General features: G+C 49.6%; 2 protein-coding genes across 2 annotated transcripts; both read left to right on the top strand.

Moving 5' to 3' along the window:
• The first annotated feature begins 39 nt into the window (after positions 1–39).
• On the top strand, positions 40–2,143 carry BLOC1S3 (biogenesis of lysosomal organelles complex 1 subunit 3). Its single transcript, XM_036745713.1, has 2 exons — positions 40–120; positions 1,318–2,143. Exon 2 carries the CDS (start codon positions 1,337–1,339, stop codon positions 1,925–1,927), a length of 591 nt encoding a protein of 196 aa, XP_036601608.1. The 5' UTR covers positions 40–120; positions 1,318–1,336; the 3' UTR covers positions 1,928–2,143.
• Positions 1,634–19,292, top strand: LOC118838415 (very-long-chain 3-oxoacyl-CoA reductase-B-like). The gene is made up of 12 exons (XM_036745712.1): positions 1,634–1,718; positions 2,510–2,699; positions 3,419–3,465; positions 3,908–3,983; positions 4,196–4,306; positions 4,406–4,473; positions 5,027–5,071; positions 5,235–5,269; positions 5,405–5,486; positions 13,061–13,126; positions 13,416–13,565; positions 18,989–19,292. Exons 2-12 carry the CDS (start codon positions 2,525–2,527, stop codon positions 19,073–19,075), a joined length of 942 nt encoding a protein of 313 aa, XP_036601607.1. The 5' UTR covers positions 1,634–1,718; positions 2,510–2,524; the 3' UTR covers positions 19,076–19,292.
• Positions 19,293–21,454: the final 2,162 nt, after the last annotated feature.

The raw sequence follows: 21,454 nt of genomic DNA, 5'->3' as shown, positions 1-21,454 counted from the left end.
GCTCATTGGCGGAGTTGGAAAGGTCCAAATCCGACCTGACCCCACGTGACTGCTCCTCCCCTCCATATCTCTGGAAGGCTGCAAGTAAGGAAAGAGTCGCCTCGGAGCTCCAGCCGCCCGGTACTTTCCTCTTGCGGGGATCGACGGGATCCTGTCCTTGACCCCACCTATAGCGCACCCTCCCTTCCCTGTCTCTGGCGCTCCTCGGGGGCGGGGAGGGAGAATGGGCGCCCCACCCTCGAACCACCTCTCTCCCTAATTCTGCCCTTCCCCCTATGACTCCCGCTCCTCCGTTCCCAGCCCTGCATTCTCCCCCTCCCTGGTTCTCTCCTCCATGGCGCTCCTGTTATTTTTTTCCCTCTATTATTACCCCTCCCTGATTTTTCCCCCAATGACACTCCCCCGTTCTCTCACTTCCTTGTGACACCACTCCCTCCCTGATCCTCCCCCTTCCTGATTTTCCCTCCCCACAAGCACTCATCCGTATTTCCCCCCTTCCCTGTGACGTTCCCTTCTGCCTGATTCTCCTCTTTAAAATCAACATTCTTTGATTCTCCTCTTCCTTCTGACAGCCCCTCGCCAGAACCACCCCTATTTTCCCCTTCCCTCTATGACTCTCCCCTCCTTCATTCTCCCCTAGGTTCGCCCCCTCCCCATAGTCACCAATTCCTAATTCTCTCCTTCTCCCATGACACTCCCCTTTTCCACTACTCATCCCCCTACTTTTTCCTCCTTCCCTCTTCCACCTCCCTCCCATTCCTTATGGTCCCTGGTATATAGCAGTGTCCTCCCGTCAGAGGCCCCATTATGGAACCCCCTCCTCTCAGAATGATGCAATCCCTTCCCTGCTCCCCACCATGCCCTCTCTCTCCTGGTCAATTTTTGGAATAACTCGTCCACCTCCACCCACACCTCCCAACTCCTAAGCCTCCTCGAAGTCCCAAGTCTCTTTTCATACCGCCCTACTGCTCCTCGGTGTCTCGTCACTCTCCCTCGAACTTTTTTCCCGTTTGGTTCCTGTCTGTCGTGGCACCCCTCCCAGGAGGGATCCCCACAAGCCTTCAGGGTGCGTTTTCCAGCCTTACAACCTCCGCCTTCACATAAAGCCCTTATGCGTCCTAGAGTGCCTTCCACCTCTCTCCGCTAGAGACTCTATCCCAAGCTCTATTCAGCCTACCTCCCTTCTCTTCTCCGATGGGGTCCCTGCCCTATCTGCTTCCCTTCTTTCTCCCGATGGATGGCTTCCACCGCCCCCTCCCACCATTGACCCGCCTTGGTCCCCGGAGTAAAGCGCCCTCCTTCCCTCTCCCCCGACAGCTCTTGGGCCTGAGAAGTCATGGCTTCACGGGCCGTCGGAGGACTGCGAGGTCGGCGGCCGGAGACTGTGGTGCCTGGGGAGGCGATCGAGACGGACTCGGCGGCATCGTCGTCAGAAGAAGAGGAGCTGTACTTGGGCTCGGCCCCGCTGTGCCGGGGCCGCCCCACTGGGCTGCGCGTAGCGGGGGAGGCACCTGAGACTGACTCTGAGGAGGAGCCAGCGACCCTGGTGGCCCACGCGGATCTGCCCCCGCTCGTGGTTGTTCGGGAACCAGAGTGGGCAGAAGAGGAGGCTCCTGCAGCGCCCGCGCTCCCTGCCTCGGGCCGGGCCTCGCTCCTGCAGCACCGGCTGGCTGAAAGCCAGGCTCGCCTGGGCCACGATGTGAGCGCCGCGGTGCGAGGTGTGTACCGGCGAGCTGGCCTCGATGTAGCGGGCCTGGCAGCCCGCCTGGCCGCCGCGCAGGCCGTGGGCTTGGCGGCAGCCCACAGCATCCGCCTGGCGCGCAGCGACCTTTGCGCCCTGGCCGAGCGCCTGGACATTGTGGCCAGCTGCCGCCTGCTGCCTGACATCCAAACTCCGGCTGAGGCGGGCCCCAGTCCCCGGGCTTAGTGGAGGCCCGGCCCTCCTGTGGTTCCCAAGGTCTGGTGCTCCTGTGATCGCTTCCCTGGGGAGGCTTGGTAGAGGCCGCCCCAGCACTTCTTGATCTCGGGTTCAAGGGCCCTCCACTGGGGTGGAGGACAGGAAAGGCCTGGAAGCTGGGAGCAAGGAGCTGCCTCACCCTCCGTACCCTGTCCAGATTTCAATAAAGTGTCTTTGGAAAGATGATTGAGTGTCCTCGGGATGAAGGGAATACAGTGGGAGGAGGGGGCACAGGCCCCAGTCCCCAAAAAAACGCCCAGGGCATTCTCCTGTCCATCCTGCACCACCAGTGCTGGTCACCAGGTAGCGCTGTGGCTCCTTCCAGGGCGCCAGGGTTCCTCCACCTTTGGTCTTAGGCTAGCCTTGCTAACGCTGGCCCCGGCCCCCCACCCCCACTTCCATTCCACATTGTCATTCCATAGTCCTTCAGTGCCAGGTGGCCACTCCCTCCTCAGAAAGACCTTAGGACCTGGGTGATCCGTGGTCTTTAGTCCTCTGGGTTGTGAAGAGCTGAACCTGCACCTCACCAAGACTGTCCTGCCCAACCTCCAGGTTGTCCTATTCAGGATGGTACCATGGATGGAATCAGGTGGCTCAGCCTTCCAAATGCTGGGCACCGTGGCTGCAACCTGGTGGCTTCTGCGGATAGCCTGGTGGCTGGGCCATGTCCTGCTCGTCTATGGGCTGCCCCAGGTTGGCCTGGGCCTTGGGACCTCTTTCAGGAAGCACGGAGCCTGGGCAGGTGTGTGGGAGAGGGAGGGAGGGAGGGAAAGGGACCCAAGGGGGAGGGAAGGGGCAAGGGCTCTGGTGATGGGCTCCTTGGGCCAGCTGCCTCAGAAGTTTGCCAACCATGGATGGAGCACTCCAGGATCTGGATTCAAAATTCAGTCAAGCTACTTCGGACACCGGTCGGACTCTGTGAGCATGTTGCTTCCCCTCTGGGCTTCACACTCCATGTGTGTAAAATGAGTGTCTGACTAGGTTGCCCCAAGATCTGTCCCAATCTTGAATCTGATTGCATGACATGAGTAACTCCTGGGAGGTCATTTAATCTCTCTGGGCCTCAGGGTGGTTTTGGTGGGGTTTGTTTTTGTTGTTTTGTAAAATTGGGGGCAGCTGGACTAAATGATTTCCAGAGTCCTTGGAAGCTTTAAATCTGGGACCCTCTGATCTGTGCACTGCATAGGTAGGTCCTCACGCACATGGACATCTCTAGGTCTGTATGTCCCTTGGTAGCATGGTCCCCTTGTATGGGCCCTCATTTCCTGGTTGAGTCCTACTGTGTAAACAGTTTAAACTCCTTTCCACTTCCTGGGCCATGGAGGTAGAACTGAGATGGAGGAGGAGGAGAGCAAAGACTCTCTCCCTGCCCCTTTCTGGGATCTCCCCTTTGGTGGGTCCTCCAGAGGGTTTCCTCCAGAGACCCAGAGATCCCCATTCCCAGCCTCTGTCCCTTCACAGTGGTAACCGGGGCCACAAGTGGAATCGGCAGGAGCTATGCTCATGAGGTAAGAGGGGCCTGGGTCTGCCTGAGTGTCTTTAATGTACCTGGGCATGGCCCCATGTCTGTTCCATTGCATTTCAATACATGCTCCCATGCCTTTGGGGTTTTCTCGCATGCATGCTTCCCTCTATGTTCCCTGATCATTTTCTAGAGCTTCAGGCCATGTCTTTGCAGAGGGGATTCCTGTGTAAATATATGCAAATGTAGTAATTAATATAATATATGTATTATATACATACAGTGAGATAGATGATGTATGGATAGATAGATATGTACACCCATATTTGTCCTTGGTGTTTCTACCCCTGGGTTCCTATTAATTCCCCACATCCCTCCTTGTCCTATGGACACCTGCTGATTTAGATGGGTCCTCTGGAGTCTTCTCTAGGTGTGGGAGGTTCTGTGTGCCCATCCCTCAAGTTCCCCATTCTCCTGTCTGCATACAGCTGGCTCGAAGAGGCCTCAACGTGGTACTGGTCAGCCGAGATCTAAGCAAGTTACGTCGGGAGGCAGAGGACATTGGTGAGGGCGGGACTAGAAGAGAGGGGCATGGGATAGAAATAAGTCTGGTCAAGGTTCCCTGGTGGGATTTGGAACCAAGAGACCCGGGTTCGACACAACTATGCCACCTACGAGCTGTGTGTGACTTGAGCCACTTCTCAGGTCTTTCCTCATCTATAAAATAAGGAGTGGCACCAAACTTCCATTTCTGAATTCTCTGAGTTTTCCTACAGCGAGACTCCATGGGAAGGAGACAAGAGTCATCCAGGCAGACTTCACTGGGGGCTTAGAAATCTATGAAGCAATTGAAACAGCCCTGGAGGGCCTAGACATCGGCGTTCTAGGTACCCACCTACTCCCTCTGCCCGTCTCAGTCCTGCCCCCAGAATCCCTCTCTATCCCCTTGCTCTGTGGTACTGACCTGGTTTTTTTTTTTTTTGCAGTCAACAATATTGGTGTAGCTCCCCAGAAAATCCCTGGGAAGCTCCTGAATTTGGAGAATGCAGGCAAGGTAGAGGAAGCCACATCAACCCTGCCCCCCCCTTCCCCACTCATCACCCTTTCCATTTCTCTGACCTTTTCCATCTCTTCTTCTCCCCTATTCCTGCCTTCTTTATCTGTCCCTTCCCCCATCACCCTACCTTCCCTCTTATCTCACCCCCCACCTCCCTAACAAGGCCCAAAAGTGCTTTGTAAATTTAAATCAGCCCAGAAACGTGAACTCCCCTTGCTTTTGTGGCCATAATAATAATCAATGTTGAGAAAATGTTGCCTTAGAAATTCTGACAAACTTCTTCCACTTCACATCTATTTCTTGTTCCTGTATTTATCTATAAATGTGGGTTGATTGTTTTAATTGGGTCTCGGGCGAAGCTTGGGGAGAGGGGATTTGAGTGGTGAGGGGAAATTTCCTGGAGGAGATGGCACCGGATTGGGGGGGGAAGCCTTGAAGGGTGAGAAAGAACTTTACGTCTCATTAAACCCCAACCCGAGAATTCACGGCCAGGTTGCCATGAGAGACCCTGGGGACCATGGACAATAAGAAGTGTCCTTTGTCTTCTCAGAGCCTAACAGACATGATGAATTGTAACATGCTGTCAATGGTTCAGGTGAGACTGAGGCAGAAAAGAGAGGGAGCATCTTTGGCAGGGGATGGAAGGGAGTGTGTGTGGGGGGGAGGATATGGGAAGAGTTCAAGGGACACATGATTTCTGGGACTGGGCCCAAGGATGGATAATTGGGTAGACTGAGCCTTTGCCTCTTCCTCCACAGATGACCCGGATCATCCTGCCTCAGATGGCAGCCAGGTAAGGGCCCAGTATCCCCTTCCCCCCATCTCTAGATCCTACCTTCCCATCCATATAGACCTCCTGGCCTGTCTCATGCCACCCCCACCATAGACACTCCTTTGCCTTTCATTCACCCATTCTCCAACTCTACAGGGGCCGTGGAGTGATCATCAACATATCCTCTGGGGCTGGAAACCAGCCTACCCCATTCTTGGCTTTATATGGGGCCACGAAGGTAAATGGGTCCCACATGTGAAAGAGCCCAGAACTTGGACACTTTCAAGTTACCAGGAGCAAGAAGGAGGTTCAGGCATTAGGATGGAATGAATAGAGTGTCAGATGTGGAGCGGAGAGCTGTGGGGTGGTGGGAGTGCCCCCTCGGCCCCTGATTCCCTCAAAGTCTTTGCACAGTTACCTTTCTCAGTTTTAGGTCTACTATATGTAAAACCAGAGAGTAGGGACTAAGTGATCCCTGAGCCTTTCACCCCCATTCACCCACTACCCCTATGGGTTCAGTAATTATATGATGGGAGGCCTCATAGAGTGATAAACCAAACCAGCCAAAGCCTGAGTGCCTCATTATCAGGAGCCTCCTGGGAGATAACCGTGCAAGCTGATGTTCACTTTTCCTTCTTGGTACTCATAAATCTTGCCTTGTGAGGGAAGGACACAAGCATTTGTTGAGCAATTATCAACATCTTGCCAGTCTCTGTGATAAGCACTGGGGATATGGGTAGAAGCAAAACAAACAATCCTTGCCCTTGGCTTGCATGATGCAGGGGGTGAGGGCGTGGGGAGGGAAAAGTCATCAATTGGAAATCCAGAAAGTTCTGATTAGGCCAGGAAGGGAATGAAGGCAAGCCAGTGTAGGCATTTCCACAAAGTGGAGGCTCCAACTAGAACTGACCAGAGAGAGCAGAGGGATATCCCATGGTGAGCAGGCCAGAAGATTGGAAGGATAATCCAGGGGGAGGAGGCCCCAGGAGCTGAGAAAAGTTTCTAGAGCAGACAACAAGAAGAGACACGATTCTGAGGTCCCGAAGGTTTAGAATGGGGCTCGGAGGGGAGTGAGATACCATGAAAGTAGGGGAATTAGTTGGAGAAATTGAGGATGTTTGGCCTAGAAGTGTCTTCGACCATATGAAAGTGTGTTATGTGGAAGAGGTGTGCATTCTGATTGGACACCGAGGGCACTTTACATTTTACTTAATAGGAATAAGAAAGTTGCAGAGGCAAATATAGGCTTGGGGTAGCTAGGTAGGACAGTGGATAGAGCATCAGGCCTGGAGTCAAGAACACCTGAGTTCAAATCTGGCCTCAGACACTGGCTGTGTGACCCTGGGCGAGTCACTTAATCCTCTTTGCCTCAGTTTCCTCATCTGTAAAATGAGTTGGAGAAGGAAATGGCAAATCACCCCAGTATCTCTGCCATGAAAACCCCAAATGGGGTCAGGAAGAGTCAGACACAACTGAAGTGACTCAACAATAATAAATATAGGCATGACATCAAAAAAAGTTTCCTATCAGAGCTATTGAAAAATAGAATTAATTCCCTCCCACGATAGGAGGTTGCCCCTCATTAAAAGTCTTAAAGCAGGAAATGTAAGTTGCATTATAGAAGGAATTCCTCAACTATGGGATGGACTCGACAGATACTGAGATGCCTTCTCACTTGAGGATTCTGGGATTCTGTAACATCCACATGTCCTGTGGAAGCTTTTTCCACTCTGAGATTCTTTGTTCTGTATCCTAAATACCCTCATGAACCTGAAAGTCTATAATCTATGGTTCTTTCTATCTTTGACATTGTGTGTTCTAAATCTCCTCCCAGCTCCTCCCAGTTCTAAGATAGCATCCCCTTCCTTCATACACACACACAGACACACTTGCAGACATGCACACACACATTCACACAAATATGCAGGTACACACGCACACATGCCCAGACACATAGGCATGTACACATGCACACACACATGTACACGCACACACACATATACACACAGACACACACAGAGCTCTGTGTCTTCATATTCCAAGGGCCATCTGATGCTCTCACATACGCTTTTCTCTGCTCTAAGTTCTCTTGCTTCTGATGTTTTCTGTTCTAAAGATACTGTCAAATCTGACATTCCCTTCTTTAAAGACCCTTCCAGATCAGACTTACTGTGCTCTAAGACCATCCCTAATATTTTCTGTTCTGAGGCTCTCCCCTACTCTGATATTCTCCATCCTATGAGGCCTTCCAGGCCTGACATTCCATGTTCTAAGGTCCCTCTTAGTTTTTTTTTACCTTGTTAAATTTAATATAAATGCATTAAAAATTGCACATAATAGAAATTCTTAGTTCAACTATCATCACCATTTCTGTTCTTTGCATATTGAAATAATTGTGTATTTTGATGACTTTTTTCTTTTAAAAAATTTATTATTTATTTGCGACATTCTTTTCTTTTTAAGTTTTGAGTTCCAGATTGTATCCCTCCCTCCCATCTCTCTTTGCCTTGGAACGGTGACCAAGGTCCCTGCTCTCTTGTGATTGACTACCAACACTCCTAGCCACTCTAGAACTGCTACCCAGAACTGTGAATGGGTCATAGAGTTGCCAATCACCCAGTGCCAGCAAAAGGTCCCCTGTGATCTGTTTTGGACCAGTTGTGTGACCCCCTTACTATCTCTGTGCTGAGAACTCTCAAAGCAGCTGCTGCTGCTGCTGCTGCTGCTGCTGCTGTTGGTGTTATCAGCTGTCTCCAAGGCTCACCATCAGTGCCCTTGTCATTCTGTAGGCCTTTGTCCACCCCAAGGTTATGGATATTTCCTGTTGACCTCCTATGTTGTCTTAGGCTGAAAAATGTCTCCCTGTGACCTTTTGTTGGCTTTGCTGCTCCAAAATTTGATTTGAGTCATTTTTTTAAAGTTGTTTGGCAGGAAATGTTGGGAGAGTTCAGCTGAGCCCTGGCACATACTCCAACATCTTGACCGGTCCCTCCTGGTTCTGTAATCTAAGGCCCCTCCTGTGCCTGATATACTCTGTTCAAAGTCCCTCTCAGCTCTGTCATTCCCTATTCTAAAGTTCCCTCTGACCCTGATATTCCCTGTTCTGAAGCCCCTCCCAATCTCTGTCATTTCCTGTCCTCAGTCCCTCCCAGCTCTAACATTCTCTGTTCTGAGCCCAGACCAGACCCCCAGAGACCTCCCACTCTAGCACATCCTTAGGACTAAGGGCTCCAGAATTCCTTTGCCTGGAAGCCTTGCTTGTCACACCAGGAAAAGGGAATGTGCCCTGGGGGGAAGAAAGCAGGAGTGCATTGCTAGGCTTGTCCTGGGGCTCCAAGCTTTAGGGGATTCAGAGGAGGATTCTTAGAAAGAGGATTCCATAGAGCGCTAGCAGGGCTGCAGCAAGGACAGGTCTTGCCAAAATAACTTTATTTCTTGTTAGGGCAGGTGCACAAGACTGGTACTGATCAAGGGTATTCAATAGATAGCATTTACCTGGGTCTCACCAAGACGTTCTTAGATGGTGTATCTCATGATGTGGAAAACAGAGATGTGGGCTTGGTAGCAGCTTGATTGGGGCCACTAGGGGGCACCACAGTGCACAGAGTGCTGGGTGGGGAGCTCAGAGCCTTACTAGCTCTGAGGGCAAGTCACTTAATCTCTGTTGGCCTCAGTGTCCTCATCTGAAAAATGGCCATAATAATAGTACCTACCTCTAAGAGTTGTTTTGAGGATCAAATGAGATGATAATTGTAAAGCATTTAGAGAAATGCCTGGAACATAGTAAACATAACAAAAATTCTAACTATTATTAGCCATTAAGTGCACTGAGTCTCAAAACCCTTGAATGACCAGACTCAGAGAGTTAGTCATTTATGCTTGGATGTTGACTTGGAAAGAGGTCTCTGGTGGAGTGCCACAGGAATTCTGTTAAGTGGGTTTTTTTAATCGTTGACTTGAATGAAGGCACAGATGAAATGTTGATTCAAATGTGTAGTTGACCCAAAGCTGGGAGGGGAAGGAGAAAGGAATGTGCATTTTTATACTGCCTACTATGTGTTAGGCACCGTGTTAGGTACTCTGCTAAGATTATCTCAATTTGTCCTCACAAAACCCTGGGAAGTAGGTTCTGTTATCATGCCTATTTATAGAAGAGGAGACTGAGGGTGGCAGAGGTGAAGTGGCCTGTCCAGGGTCACACAGCTAGGAAGTGTGTGAGGCTGGATTTGAAGTCAGATCTTTCTGCCTCCAGGTCCAGGCTCTCCTCCCCCTCCCCCCCAATAACTGTGGATGACATCCAGGATCCAAAGGGATCCTGGCAGGCTAGAGCATTGGGTGGAGTCTAATAAGATGAAACTATATAGGGATGAATGGAGCCTTAGGTGGTTGTTTGTTGGTTGGACAACAGTTTATCTGAAAAAGATCTGAAGGTTTCAGTGGATTGCAAGCTTAGTATCTAGTATGACTGTGACCTAGCAGCCAAAAAGCTAGTTAGATCTTGGGCTCTGGGAAGACCATGACATGTTCCAGGAGCAAGCTGCTGATCAGTAGCATCTGTCTGTACTCTGCTCTGGCAGGACCACATCAAGACTCTTGATTTCAATTCTGAGCGCTACCCTTTAGAAGAAAACTGACAGTCTGGAAAACATTCAGAGAAATGTAACCAGGATGGTGAGGGGCCTCGAGGACATGCCATATGAAGCCTGTTCACAAAGCTGGGAAAGCTTCTTCTGAGCCTCCCAGATGCTCTCTCCCCACTAAAAACAAGCCCAACCTTGCCTTCCGTTGATTCTGATGAGGCTTATTTAGGAATATGGGCACTAGGGGGTGCCATAGTGCACAAAGCGCCAGGCCTGGAGTCAGGAAGACTCATTTTCCTGAGTTTAAATTAGGCCTTGGACACTTGCTAGCTGTGTGACCCTGGGCAAGTCACTTCAACTTGTCTGCCTCAAGTTTCCTCACCTGCAAAATGAACTGGAGAAGGAATGGCAAACCACTCCAGTATCTCTGCCAAGGAAATGCCAAATGGGGTCACAGAATCAGACAGGAGTAAAAAGATGATTCAACAACAAACATTTAGGGATATATTTTCTCTCCAGATAGAATATAAACTTCTTGAGCCTATGCTAGCAGTAGCAAGAAGGCCAATTCCGCTGGTTTCTAGTATGTGTGACCTAGATAGAAGACTACATAGTAGAGTGGGTAAAGTGCTGGATCCAGAGTCAGAGGGCCTAGGTTCAAATCCTGCCTCTGACACTTACCACCTGTGTGAATGTGGGCAAGAAATACGTTGTTGAGTTGTTTCAGTTGTGCCCAACTTTTCCTGACCTCATTTGAAGTTTTCTTGGCAGAGATACTAGAGTGGTTTGCCATTTCCTTCTCCAGTTCATTTTACAGATGAGGAAACTGAGGCAGACAAGGTTAAGTGACTTGCCCAGGGGCACATGACTAGTAAGTGTCTGAGACTGGAATTGAACTCAGAAAGATCGATCTTCTTGACTCCAGGCCAAGTGTGCACTATGGCGCCACCTAGCCTCCACAGGTACTAGGTCTATTTGGCTTCACCTTCTTTATCAACTATGCCTTCTGCATGGGACAGAGGAGAATCCAAAATTCACAGCAGGAAAGTGTCTTAGAAGCCCATCTTGTCCAGACCTCTCATTTTGCAGAAATCGCACAGTAGAGTATGTGGAACACAGCCAGCACTTAATAACTGTGAGAAACATAGTATGTAGGCACTTAATAAACGCTTGTTGATTGATTTTCGTCTAGAGTTGTTCACTCTCTGAAGGAGAGTCAGAGAGTCAGGGCTGAGGGGAAACCCTGGGCAGGGAAGGCTTCCTAAGAAGAGTCAGGGTGGGAGGGGGTTAGCCAATCTGGGTCCAGAAACATTGTGGAAGAGGTCCAAGAAGTCAAAGAGCCCTGGGGGCCAGGGTGATCAGGAAGGACTTCCTGGAAGGCAGCAATCTGACCCAGACTTTGAATGACTCAGCAAATTGTCAGGGTGAGAGGAAAGATTTCTCTGTTGTTTGGGGAACTGTGGGGCAGCTAGGTGGTGCCATAGTGCCTGGAGTCGGGAAGACTTCTCTTCATAAGTTCAAATCTGGCCTCAGACACTTACTGGTTGTATGACCCTGGGCAAGTCACTTAACCCAATTTGCCTCAGTTTCCTCATCTGTGAAATGAGTTGGAGAAGGAAATAGCAAATCACTCCGGTATCTTTGCCATTTTGCGGCCAAGTTTTGTTGTTCAGTCGTTTCAGTCCTGTCTGACTCTTGGACACGACTGAAATGACTGAACAACAAAACTTGGGAACTATGCTCAGGAGAGAGGCCAATCTTAGGCTGTGCCACAGTTTAGGCAGAACATTGATGAGCTAGAGAAGGTGCTGATGGGAACCAGGAGGACCTTGAGTCTGATCCAATACAAACTCCCCTCTTTGTTGTTTCAAACCTTCCTAGCCAGGCTTACACCTCCCTTCCCAGCACTATTACACATGAGCACAGCAGGATCACAAATGGAGAGCTAGAAGGGCCATGAGAGGCCATCCCCTCATTTTACATGTGAGAAGATTGAGACCCAGAGAAAAGAAGTAACTCACTCACAATCAGGTGGTAGCAAGTAGTATGGGTGGGATTTAATCATTGCTGTAAAGCTAGGAGGGGCCCAGAGGTCATCTAGTCCAACTGAGGCCTGGAGAGCTTAAGTGACTTACCCAAGATCACACAAGTAGTTAGTCTCAGAAACAGGATTTGAGGCCAGCCTGGATGCAGCCTTCTTCCCGCTGGACTATGTAGACTCCTATCTCTACTATGCATGCTAAGCCCAGTGGAACTGGCTTTCTTACTGCTGTCCATAGAGGACATTGTAACCCCCCACCCCACTGTGCCTCTATTTCTGGACCACTCTCCCTACTTGCCTCTGTCTCTTAGAATCTCTAGCTTCCTGCAAAGTTCAGCTCAAATGCCAGTCTACATGAGGTCTTTCCGGATCTTTCACTCTGCCCCAGGTACCTCACCTGTCAGTTACCTGATATTTAATAAATAATAGTCATTAGCATTTCTGTAACACTTGGAGGTTTGTTTGATCCTCACAGCAACCTTGGGAGGTAGGTGCTATAACTATGCCCAATTTACAGATGTAGAATCTGAGCCAACAGAGACAGAGGTTAAGTGACTTGCCCAGGGTCACACAGCCAGGACGTGTCTAAGGCAGGATGTGCACTTAGACTTTCTTGAAGCCAAATGCAGTGCTCTGTCATTGTACCAGGAGCTGCATATGTTTGATATATATGCATATGGACATGTTTGGCAGGATGGAATGGAAGACTCCTGAGGGCAGGGATTGCTTTGGTTGTTTTTTTTTTTCTAACTTTATCTCCAATGCCTAGAAGAGCCCCTGCATAGAGCAAACAATTAAATACTCCCTCACTGTTTGGTTGGTAGAACCAGGCATATTTAGCCCAGAGAAGAAAAGAATTCATGCAGGACTTGGGAACTCTCCTCCAGGATTCTGAAGGACTCCATGTAGACAAGAACTAGTCTTGTTCTCTTTGAGCCCAGAGGGCAGACTCAGGAGCAGTGAAGCGTCCAGGGCTGAACAAGAGTCCTATCAATGACAGCTGCCCCAGAGTAGAGTAGGCTGCTTAGGGAGGTAGTGAGCCCCCTGTCCTTGGAGGTCTTCGAGCAGAGGCCAGAGGACTGCTTCTCAGTGAGGGCTTCCTCTTCAGTGAAGATTGCCCTTCAGGGGTGGGTTCTCCTCTGGGTCCCTTCTGATGCTAAAATTCTGTGATTCATCCTCTCTCCCTCATAGGCCTTTATCAATAGCTTCTCTCAGGCTGTGGCCTTGGAATACCAGTCTTCTGGAATCATCATCCAGGTATGGGTGGGAGTGTGAGTGTGAATGTGCTCATGTGATTGTTAGGGCATGAAGGGATGGATTGGAAGGTCTGTGAGGAGCTCTGAGAGGGGGAAGAGCTTGGGAAAAGGGCAAGGGGGCCAAGGCAAGTGGGATGCAGGTTTGGTGAGCTAACAGGAGGGCAGGGCTAAGCTGGGTACAGGAGGGTAGGGGCAAAGCTGGGTGACCAGCTGAGGGGGAGGAAGCCTTTGGGAGGTGGATAGAGTGAGAGCTATGACCCTTTCATCCAGTCATCAATTTCTTCCTCCAGACTATTACCCCTCTGGTAGTTTCCAGCAACATGAGCCAGATATCCCCCAGAAAATTCTTGGTGAAATCTGCAGATGACTTTGCCAGAGAAGCCTTGGACACTGTGGGAGTCACTAACTTCACCACAGGCTGTTTCATACACTTTGTCCATGTGAGTGACTGGGGTGCCCACTGGGTTGAGCTAAGAGGGAAGGTGTCCAGACTGACTCCTAGATGGAGGGGTTGGATGAGGAGGGAAGGAAACAAGCATCCATCAAGCATCTGTTACATGCCAGGCACTGTGTCAAACCATTTACAAAGATCTCATTTGATCCTCACAACAACCCTGGGAAGGTAGGTGTTGTTATTATGTCCACTTTCCAGTTGAGGAAACTGAGGCAGACAGACATTCATTGACTTGTGCAGGGTCACGCAGTGGTAAATTTCTCATGCTGGATTTGCACTCAGGTATTGCAGACTCCAGGCCCAGTTCTCTAACCATTATCACCTATATGCACATATCTAGGTAGAAGTTGGGTCTTTGGTGTGTGTGTGTGTGGGGGGCAGGGGATAATGGTTTTTTTGAGCAAAAGCAATGGGCTTCAGGGAAGAATGGGAGGCATGGATGAAGCCAGGTGTCTGCCCTAGGTGTAGTGTCATGGAAAGAACATTGAATTTGGATTCAAAAGACCTAAGTTCAAATCCTAGCTTTGCCATGTATTGGACCCTTCATCTGTCACCTTGCCCAAGGTATGTCTGGCACATGGCAGAGAATACTGGATTAGGAAATTCCAGTCTTGGCTGTAAGGTCTTGAGCAAGGCCCTGAATATCTGAGACTCAGTTTCCTCATCTGTAAAATGAGGGGGATGGCTCAGGGGCCTCCCTTCCAGCTCTAAATCTGTTATTCTAAAATTTAAATCTCCAAAATTCAGGTTTTTTTTTTTTTCACTTGTGAAATAAGAGTGGCTTTGACAAGGTGATCTCCATGGTCCCTCACAGCTCTGAGTCCTCCTTTTGGAAAGGATGAGCTCCTGGACCTGTGATTTCATAGGAGGTAGGAAACTCCTGGTGAGGAAACTCCCTCTCTCAGTATAGCTTGTCTGCAGTTTAGAGTTGCTGAGTTGCTTGGGGCAACCAGAGGGTGCCACAGCCTGTCAGTATCAATGCTGGCCCCTCATAAGGTAACACTGTAGGTAACCCTTAGCCTCTCAGCCACATTACTTTTGGAGTACTTGGATGTTCTGAGAAAGTCATCAGAGCAAGGACTGCACCCCGACCACCCCCGCCCTGGGTCTAACACCCTTGAGGTCTTGAAGGAAATGCTCTCCATCAGGCTTACAGTGGCATGGACACATTCCAAGGTGCCAGCTGTCATAATATTAGACAGGACAATGGGAACTCACTTATTCAGAGCCCATCTGTCCAATGACCTAATCTTCAAAACTTGGCTTTTTTGGGGGGGTGCCCAGTTATAGGACACATGGCTCTCTAGACGTTGGTTGTCAGAACACAGCCAGCTCTATAAAATTCAACAATGTAGGATGTAGTTATCTAGAGCTCACTGTAGGTAACTGTTATCAACTGCCCTAGAGTGCAGGTATCTGGAACTTGGTTGCCCCCAGTCAGCTCTCAAGAGCTTAGTCCTTCAGAATTGAGGTCACTGAGACTTAGTTATCTGGCATGCTGTTCTCTAGAAGTCATTGACCCAGAACAGAATTAAGAGTCTGATGAGACCCCAAAAAAGAAACTCCCTAACTTTGAGTAGTGTAGGCATCACAAAATGTGTGCATGTACATGCAAGCTTCTGCATCTCCTTCAAAGGAGGACCCATCAGGGATTTACTCTGAACCTACTGGCTCTTACTCAACACAAAATTCTTACAACCCTGGTGCTCTGGTTCTCTAAGTCCAGAGAAGATTAGAATCAGCAGATTAGAGAAGCATGGACCCACTGAAAGAAGATGGACTCAGGGTGCAGACCCAGACATAAGGTTGAGATGTGGCCAATGTGGGAATTTGCTGTTTGACTAGGCATACTTACTGCAAAGGGGAAAGAGTGAAGGAGAGGAAATAGATTTAATTTAATTTTTAAAAAGATTAGAAGGGTTCATGGAGTTAACTAGAGAAGGTCAAGGGGGTTGATGGGGAAGTAAGTGGTGGGAGCAAAAGATGGAAATACAAAAGACAACAAACAAGGTTGGGCCCCAGAAAGCTGAGTTCTTAGAGATTAGGACATTGGAGAAATGGGCTCTGGATAAGTGAGTTCCCACTGTCCTGTGTAATTAGGGTGATTGGCTGACTGCCATGGAGTTGGTAAGTTGGTCTAGGTTTTGCCTAAGGAGGCAGAGAGATGTGACCTCTTTTTTTTAAAGGAAACTGGGGTTAAATGACTTGCATAGGGTCACACAGCTAGTGTCCGACGTCACATTTGAACTCAGATCCTCCTGACCCCAGGGTTGGTACTCTATCCACTGCACCACCTAGTTGCCCCAGTGAGCCATTTTAGAAAGCTCACCAAATGTTTTTTTCAAAGGAAAAAGAATTTTTGATCATGCACTCATAGACCATATTGCTGGCAAGGATTTGCATGATCACTTTGAGTCCAGTTGCCTCATTTTACAGAATAGGAAGCTGAAGCCTACAAAGGGTACAAGATGGAAAAGACATGGTGAGGCAGGAGTTGTATCTGAAAAAGAGCTGGGGATGTTAGTGGACCACAAGCTCAATATGAGTCAGCCATGTAATGGGGTACCCCAAAAAGCTAATCTTGGGTCATGTAAAGTGGGGTGTAAGCTTCCAAGAATAAGAGGCTTATAGTCCCACATACTTCATTAGGAGCCCTGTGTTCAGTTCTGGGCACCATGGTTTAAGAAAGATATTAATGGGCTAGAAAAGGTCCAATGGCAGGCAGCAAGGATGGTTCAGGTCTTGGCATCCAGGTTATACTATTAGTTGAGGGATTTGGTGGTATTTAATCTGGAGAAGACACAAGGGGGTCATGATGGCTGTTTTCTAGGACTTACATGTGGGAAAGGAATTAGCTATGTTCTTTGGCCTCTGAGGGCAGAGCTGGGAGCTGGTAGGCTGGGGGTGGGGTGGGGAAAGGGGAAGGGGAGACTGAAAGGTGGCCAATTTTGGCTTGAGATTGAGACAAACTTCTAGATAATGAGGGCCATCTGAAAGGTCAACGGGTTGCCTTGAGAGGCAAGTTCCTTGGAGGTCTTCAAGCAGAGGCTGGAGGACCATCTGGGATATGTTCTAGTGAAGATTCTGTTCCTGCATGGGATGGATTAAATGGCCTCTGGCAGATAATTTCCCTTGAGACTGAGGGGAAGGGGCTTGCCTGGGGAGGGAGGCATGGGTAGAATAGAACCCCCAGGCCATCTGACTCTTTCCCCTTCACAGGACTGTCCACCCCAGTCCCAGCACCCTTGAGCACACAGGCTGAATTCTGTTTATCCTGGGCCTGCTGTGTGCAAAGCCTTGAAGTGAATAAACTGTACTTGACAGCATGTCAGATAATACCAAACTGTTACAAACAGCAGGGACATTATTTACACAATGTTAAATGGTGAGGTTGATATTGTATATGCCAGAGGCTGCCTCCCAGACAGTTATATTGTTAGCAACATGAAGATTAGGACACCAAGTAACATCTCTTAATTCATACAGCTTAAATACATGGGGCAGCTAGGTGGCGCTGCATTGGATAGGGCTCTGGGACTGGAGTCAGAAAGACTCATTTTCCTGAGTTCAAATCTGTCCTCAGACTTTTACTAGCTGTGTGACCCTGGGCAAGTCACTTAACCCTGTTTGCCTCAGTTTCCTCATCTGTAAAATGAGCTAGAGAAGGAAATGGCAAGCCCCAAATGGGGTCACAAAGAGTTGGACACAATTGAAAAGGACTGAAGAACAGCAAATAAATACATGAGTATGCTTTCTCTACTACTTTTCACATCAGAAGGGAGAGTAAGGGGAAGAAGCATTCCTATAACATGTACTATATGCCAGGCACTGTTCTCATGACAACCCTGGGTGCTAATATTATCCCCATTTTACAGTTGGGGAGACTCAGGCAGGTTGAGGTTAAGTGACTTGCCCAGGATCACACAGCTAGTAAAAGTCTGAGGTCAGATGTGAACTCAGGAAAATGAGTCTTTCTGACTCTAGTCCCAGAGCTCTATCCAATGCAGCGCCACCTAGGTGCCTGTGTCTGAGACCAGATTTGGATTCAGGTCTTTCTGACTACAGGCTCAGCACTCTATGCACTGCATTACCAGCTGCCTCATCCTCAGTATTTTCTGCCCCCTAAGACCTCACATTTTGATTGATTGGTTCCTTCCAGAACTTCCATCTTAAGGAGAAGGTTCAGGCAACAGTTGTCTTCAACCCTCTCCAGGCTGCACTACAGACTCATCTGCATAGAACTTCCCCTACCTTTTCCTTTCCCCCTTTTCCACTTCCTTTTAGGTTCCTTTTAGCATTCCATTAGAATGGAAGCCTCTTGAGGGCAGGACTGTCTTTGTTTCTGCTTGCATTTTCGTATATTATATATTTGCATATTGTATATTTGCAGCCCTTAGCACAATACCTGGCACATAGTAATGTTGTAATAAATGCTTATTGACTAACTGGCAGTATGATGTGTAGCACTCATATGGAAGAATCTTAGAATGTCAGAGCTGGGAGGAACACCTGAGAATAGAGAATATGAGAACTAGAAGAGATCTTAGTACAGAGAGGTGAGCAGGGAGGGACTTTGAATATGGAATGTTGGAGTCCTTAGAATGGAGGATGTCAGACCTGGGAGGGCCCCTAGAACATGCAATGTCAGATGTGGAAAGGCCCTTAGAAGAGGAAATGTCAGAGCTAGAAAGGCCCTTAGAATAGGAAATGTCAGAGCTGGGAGGGACCTTACAACAGATGATGTCAAATCTGGAAAGGCCCTTAGAACAAGGAATGTCAGGCCTGGGAAGGACATTAGGGCAGGTAATGTCAGAGCTAGGAGGGGACTTAGAACAGAGCATATCAGATCTGAAAGGCTCTTAGAACAGGGAATGTCAGAGGTGGGAAGTCCCTTAGAACATGGAATGTCAGATCTGAAAAGGCTCTTGGAACAGGGAATGTCAGGCCTGGGAATGGCATTAGGGTAGGTAATGTCAGAGCTGGGAGGGGACTTAGAACAGGGAATGTCTGAGCTGGGAAGGCCCTTACAACAAGGAATGTCAGGCCTGGGAAGGGCATTAGGGCAGGTAATGTTGGAGCTGGGAGGGGACTTAGAACAGAGGATGTTAGAGCTGGGAGGGCCTTAGAGATCATTTAGTCTAGAGATGTCAAAACTCCTGGACTGAAAAATACCAAAGCGCTCCCCAGACTAGGTTAAAGTGTAATTGGAAAATGTTTACTAAAGTAAATAAAACTCCACTCTGTAGCTAATGTTCCTAACTCAGCCGTTCCCCACTAGACTCTGTTTCTCCTGGAGATGTCTGAGGAGGCCCCCAGGGGGGAAGTGCCACAGGCTCCAGAGCTCTGGGCCTGGGAGTCAGGCTGAGGCCTGGGCCACCTTCTGACTACTCTGTTCCTTCCTTTTCTCAGAGTTTGCTGGTGTGGCCATTCGTTGCCAACTTCAAATTCATCATCCCGATTCTGACGTCCTTCAGTTCTCTATTCAGAAGAGCCTGAAGAAGTTGTGGGAAGGAGGTTGGGGGCTGAATTGGAGGACCTTTGTGGGAGGAATGGCATGTGACTATTGCTAGAGGAACGAGGGGGGCCAACAGAGGGGTTTCCTCTCATTGGTTCATCCCTTTGTCCTGCTGTCTAGGGTCCATTCAAGGAGGAACCCCAGCCCCGAGAAACAATAGCTGTAACTTGCTATAATAAATGGCTTTCTCTTCAGTCAGCTATCCATCTTATCAACTGTTGGATGGCCAAGCACACTCACCCTCATCCTGATCCTCCTCAGGCCCATGGTCCGGATGGGAATCCCAGGTCCAAACCCCACCTCCACTCCTTGTCACTCCCAAATCTGCTGAGTGAGGCCCAGCAAAGGCTGCCTGACCTCTCCTCCCCATGGATAGCCCTTTAGATGCTGAAGGGATGCCTGGAGCAGAAAGGGCAGGGGGTGACTGGGGGAGATGCAGGAGGCCTCCTCCTGTTCCTCCTCCACCCCTCCCCCCGCCCCCCACCCGCCCCCAGCTATCCACTCTGAGGTGTTGTCACAGACTCCAGGCTTGGTTGGGGTGAGGGGGTAGTCAACAGACGGAGGTAATTTACCAGCCCCAGGAGCTCTGATTCCAGTCTTGATTTTCGTTCCCTGATATGCTCTATAACCCTGGTCAACTGGCTTCTCATTTCTGGTCTGGTTTCCCCTTCTGTAAAATTAGGTGGAAGGGGGTAGATTTTGATGGCTCTCCCAAATCCCTTGCCAGCCCCTGGGACCAGTCCCCTCATAGTCCTCCTTCGGTCTGACATTCTGGGTCTTGGGTTCAAGCTGGGACTTTGCCCTCTATCTGGGCCACCCTCTCATTTTTCAGATGGCATCAAAGCCAAGGCTCAGAAAGGGGAATGCATTTGTTCAGCCACTCACCAAGCTCACCCAGGCAGGGGCAGGGGCAGAGCCAGGAAAGGTCTCAAGGCTCTTTCCCTTAGAACAAGCAGAGCCCTCTCCACCCCCACCCCCCACCCCATGCATGTCACGGCCCCCTCCTCCCTGAACTTCCCCCTCCCGCCCAGCCCCCTCCCCCCACACCCCTCCTAACACCTCTAGCTGGAAGTTGGGAGGGGCGGCTCCCAGAGGGCAGAATTCGGCCCTCACCCTTGGCTGCCTTTAGTTATCTCCCCTCCCCCTCCCTTGAGGAAGAAAAACAAGGAAACAAATCAAATTCCTGTCTCCGTCCCAGGGCCTCTGGGGACCCAGGAGGGAGTCACTGAATCTCAGAGTGTCAGGGCAGGAAGGGACCTCAAAGGTCATCTTGGCAAGATCCTCTTGACAAATGGGGAAACCAAGGCCAGGGGAAGGGGTGTGAACTAGCCTGAGGTCTCCCAGTGAAGCAGAGGAGGGGCAGGGCCCAACCTCCCCCACCTAGCTCCCAGGCCAAAGGAAGAAGAGATTGGAGAAGGCCTCGACTTCCCTCCATTGTCTGTAGGGCCCCCCAAAATTCCCTGCCTTTTGGGGACTGGCCCTGGAAGGCTTCTTGGAAGCAGCCAGTGTGGCAGGGTGTGTGAGGGGCTCAGATGAGACCAGATGCCCCTTTTTATGGAGCCATGGGAAGAGTACTGAGTTCAAATTCTACTTCTAACACTCACTAACTCTGTGACCTTGGACCACTCCCTGCCCTGACTGGTTTTCCTTATCTGCAAAAGGGGGGTGGTGTGGGGCGGGAGTGGGGGGTGGGGGGTGGGGAGGGAATTGGACCAGCTGTCCTCTGAGGTCCTTCCAGCTCTAAATCTTATCCATAAATTCCTAGATATCTGAAACCTTTTGGGGGAGGGAGAGGAGTAAGAGGGGAGCCCCTTCATTCCCTCTTCCCCAGACTGCTCCCTTCTTCTGATATAGCATGTAGATGAGGTTCCCTTAGGAAGGAGAGTCATATGGACCTAAAGCAATCAATGCTAAGGCATAGGGCCATGTTTCCTGCTCAGACTGGCAGCCCTCAGAAGGGAAGGCCACACCTCTCTCCTTCAGGGGCATTCCTCCTAGGGGACCCTAACCATCTTGGGGTTCAGACCCCTAACTTCTGGCCCAGCTCAACGTGGGAGAGACAACTTGGTGCCTTCCCTCTTCCCATCCACCCTGCCTCCCAACATAGGACTCAGCCTCGGTTGCTTGTTAAATAGAAACATTTATTTTATAATCATACATTCTTTATTACATGAGGAGCCGCCCCAAGAAGAAGTGTAGAGGGAAGAGAGAGATGGAGACTGGGCATTATTTCTATGGGACCTCCCCTAACTCAGGAACAGCCCTGGCTCCTGGCACTGCCACTGGCCTGCTGTGTGGCCCAGGAGGACATCCCTTTCCTCACTCATCAGCCTCAGTTCTCCGGTCTGCAAAATGAGGGA

Source organism: Trichosurus vulpecula, chromosome 2 (genome assembly GCF_011100635.1).
Source record: "Trichosurus vulpecula isolate mTriVul1 chromosome 2, mTriVul1.pri, whole genome shotgun sequence".
Lineage (NCBI taxonomy): Eukaryota > Metazoa > Chordata > Mammalia > Diprotodontia > Phalangeridae > Trichosurus > Trichosurus vulpecula.
The sequence above is the reverse complement of the archived record's forward strand: the minus strand, read 5'-3'. Positions and strand labels throughout refer to the sequence as shown.

What these genes read in the sequence shown, in the direction of transcription:
- LOC118838415 (XM_036745712.1), top strand. Translation starts at nt 2,525, where the DNA reads ATGGTACCATGGATGGAATCAGGTGGCTCAGCCTTCCAAATGCTGGGC. An exon ending in CTTTATATGGGGCCACGAAG is followed by an intron (nt 5,487 to 13,060) that starts GTAAATGGGTCC and finishes TCTCCCTCATAG; the next exon opens with GCCTTTATCAATAGCTTCTC. An exon ending in CTTCTGGAATCATCATCCAG is followed by an intron (nt 13,127 to 13,415) that starts GTATGGGTGGGA and finishes TTCTTCCTCCAG; the next exon opens with ACTATTACCCCTCTGGTAGT.
- BLOC1S3 (XM_036745713.1), top strand. Translation starts at nt 1,337, where the DNA reads ATGGCTTCACGGGCCGTCGGAGGACTGCGAGGTCGGCGGCCGGAGACT.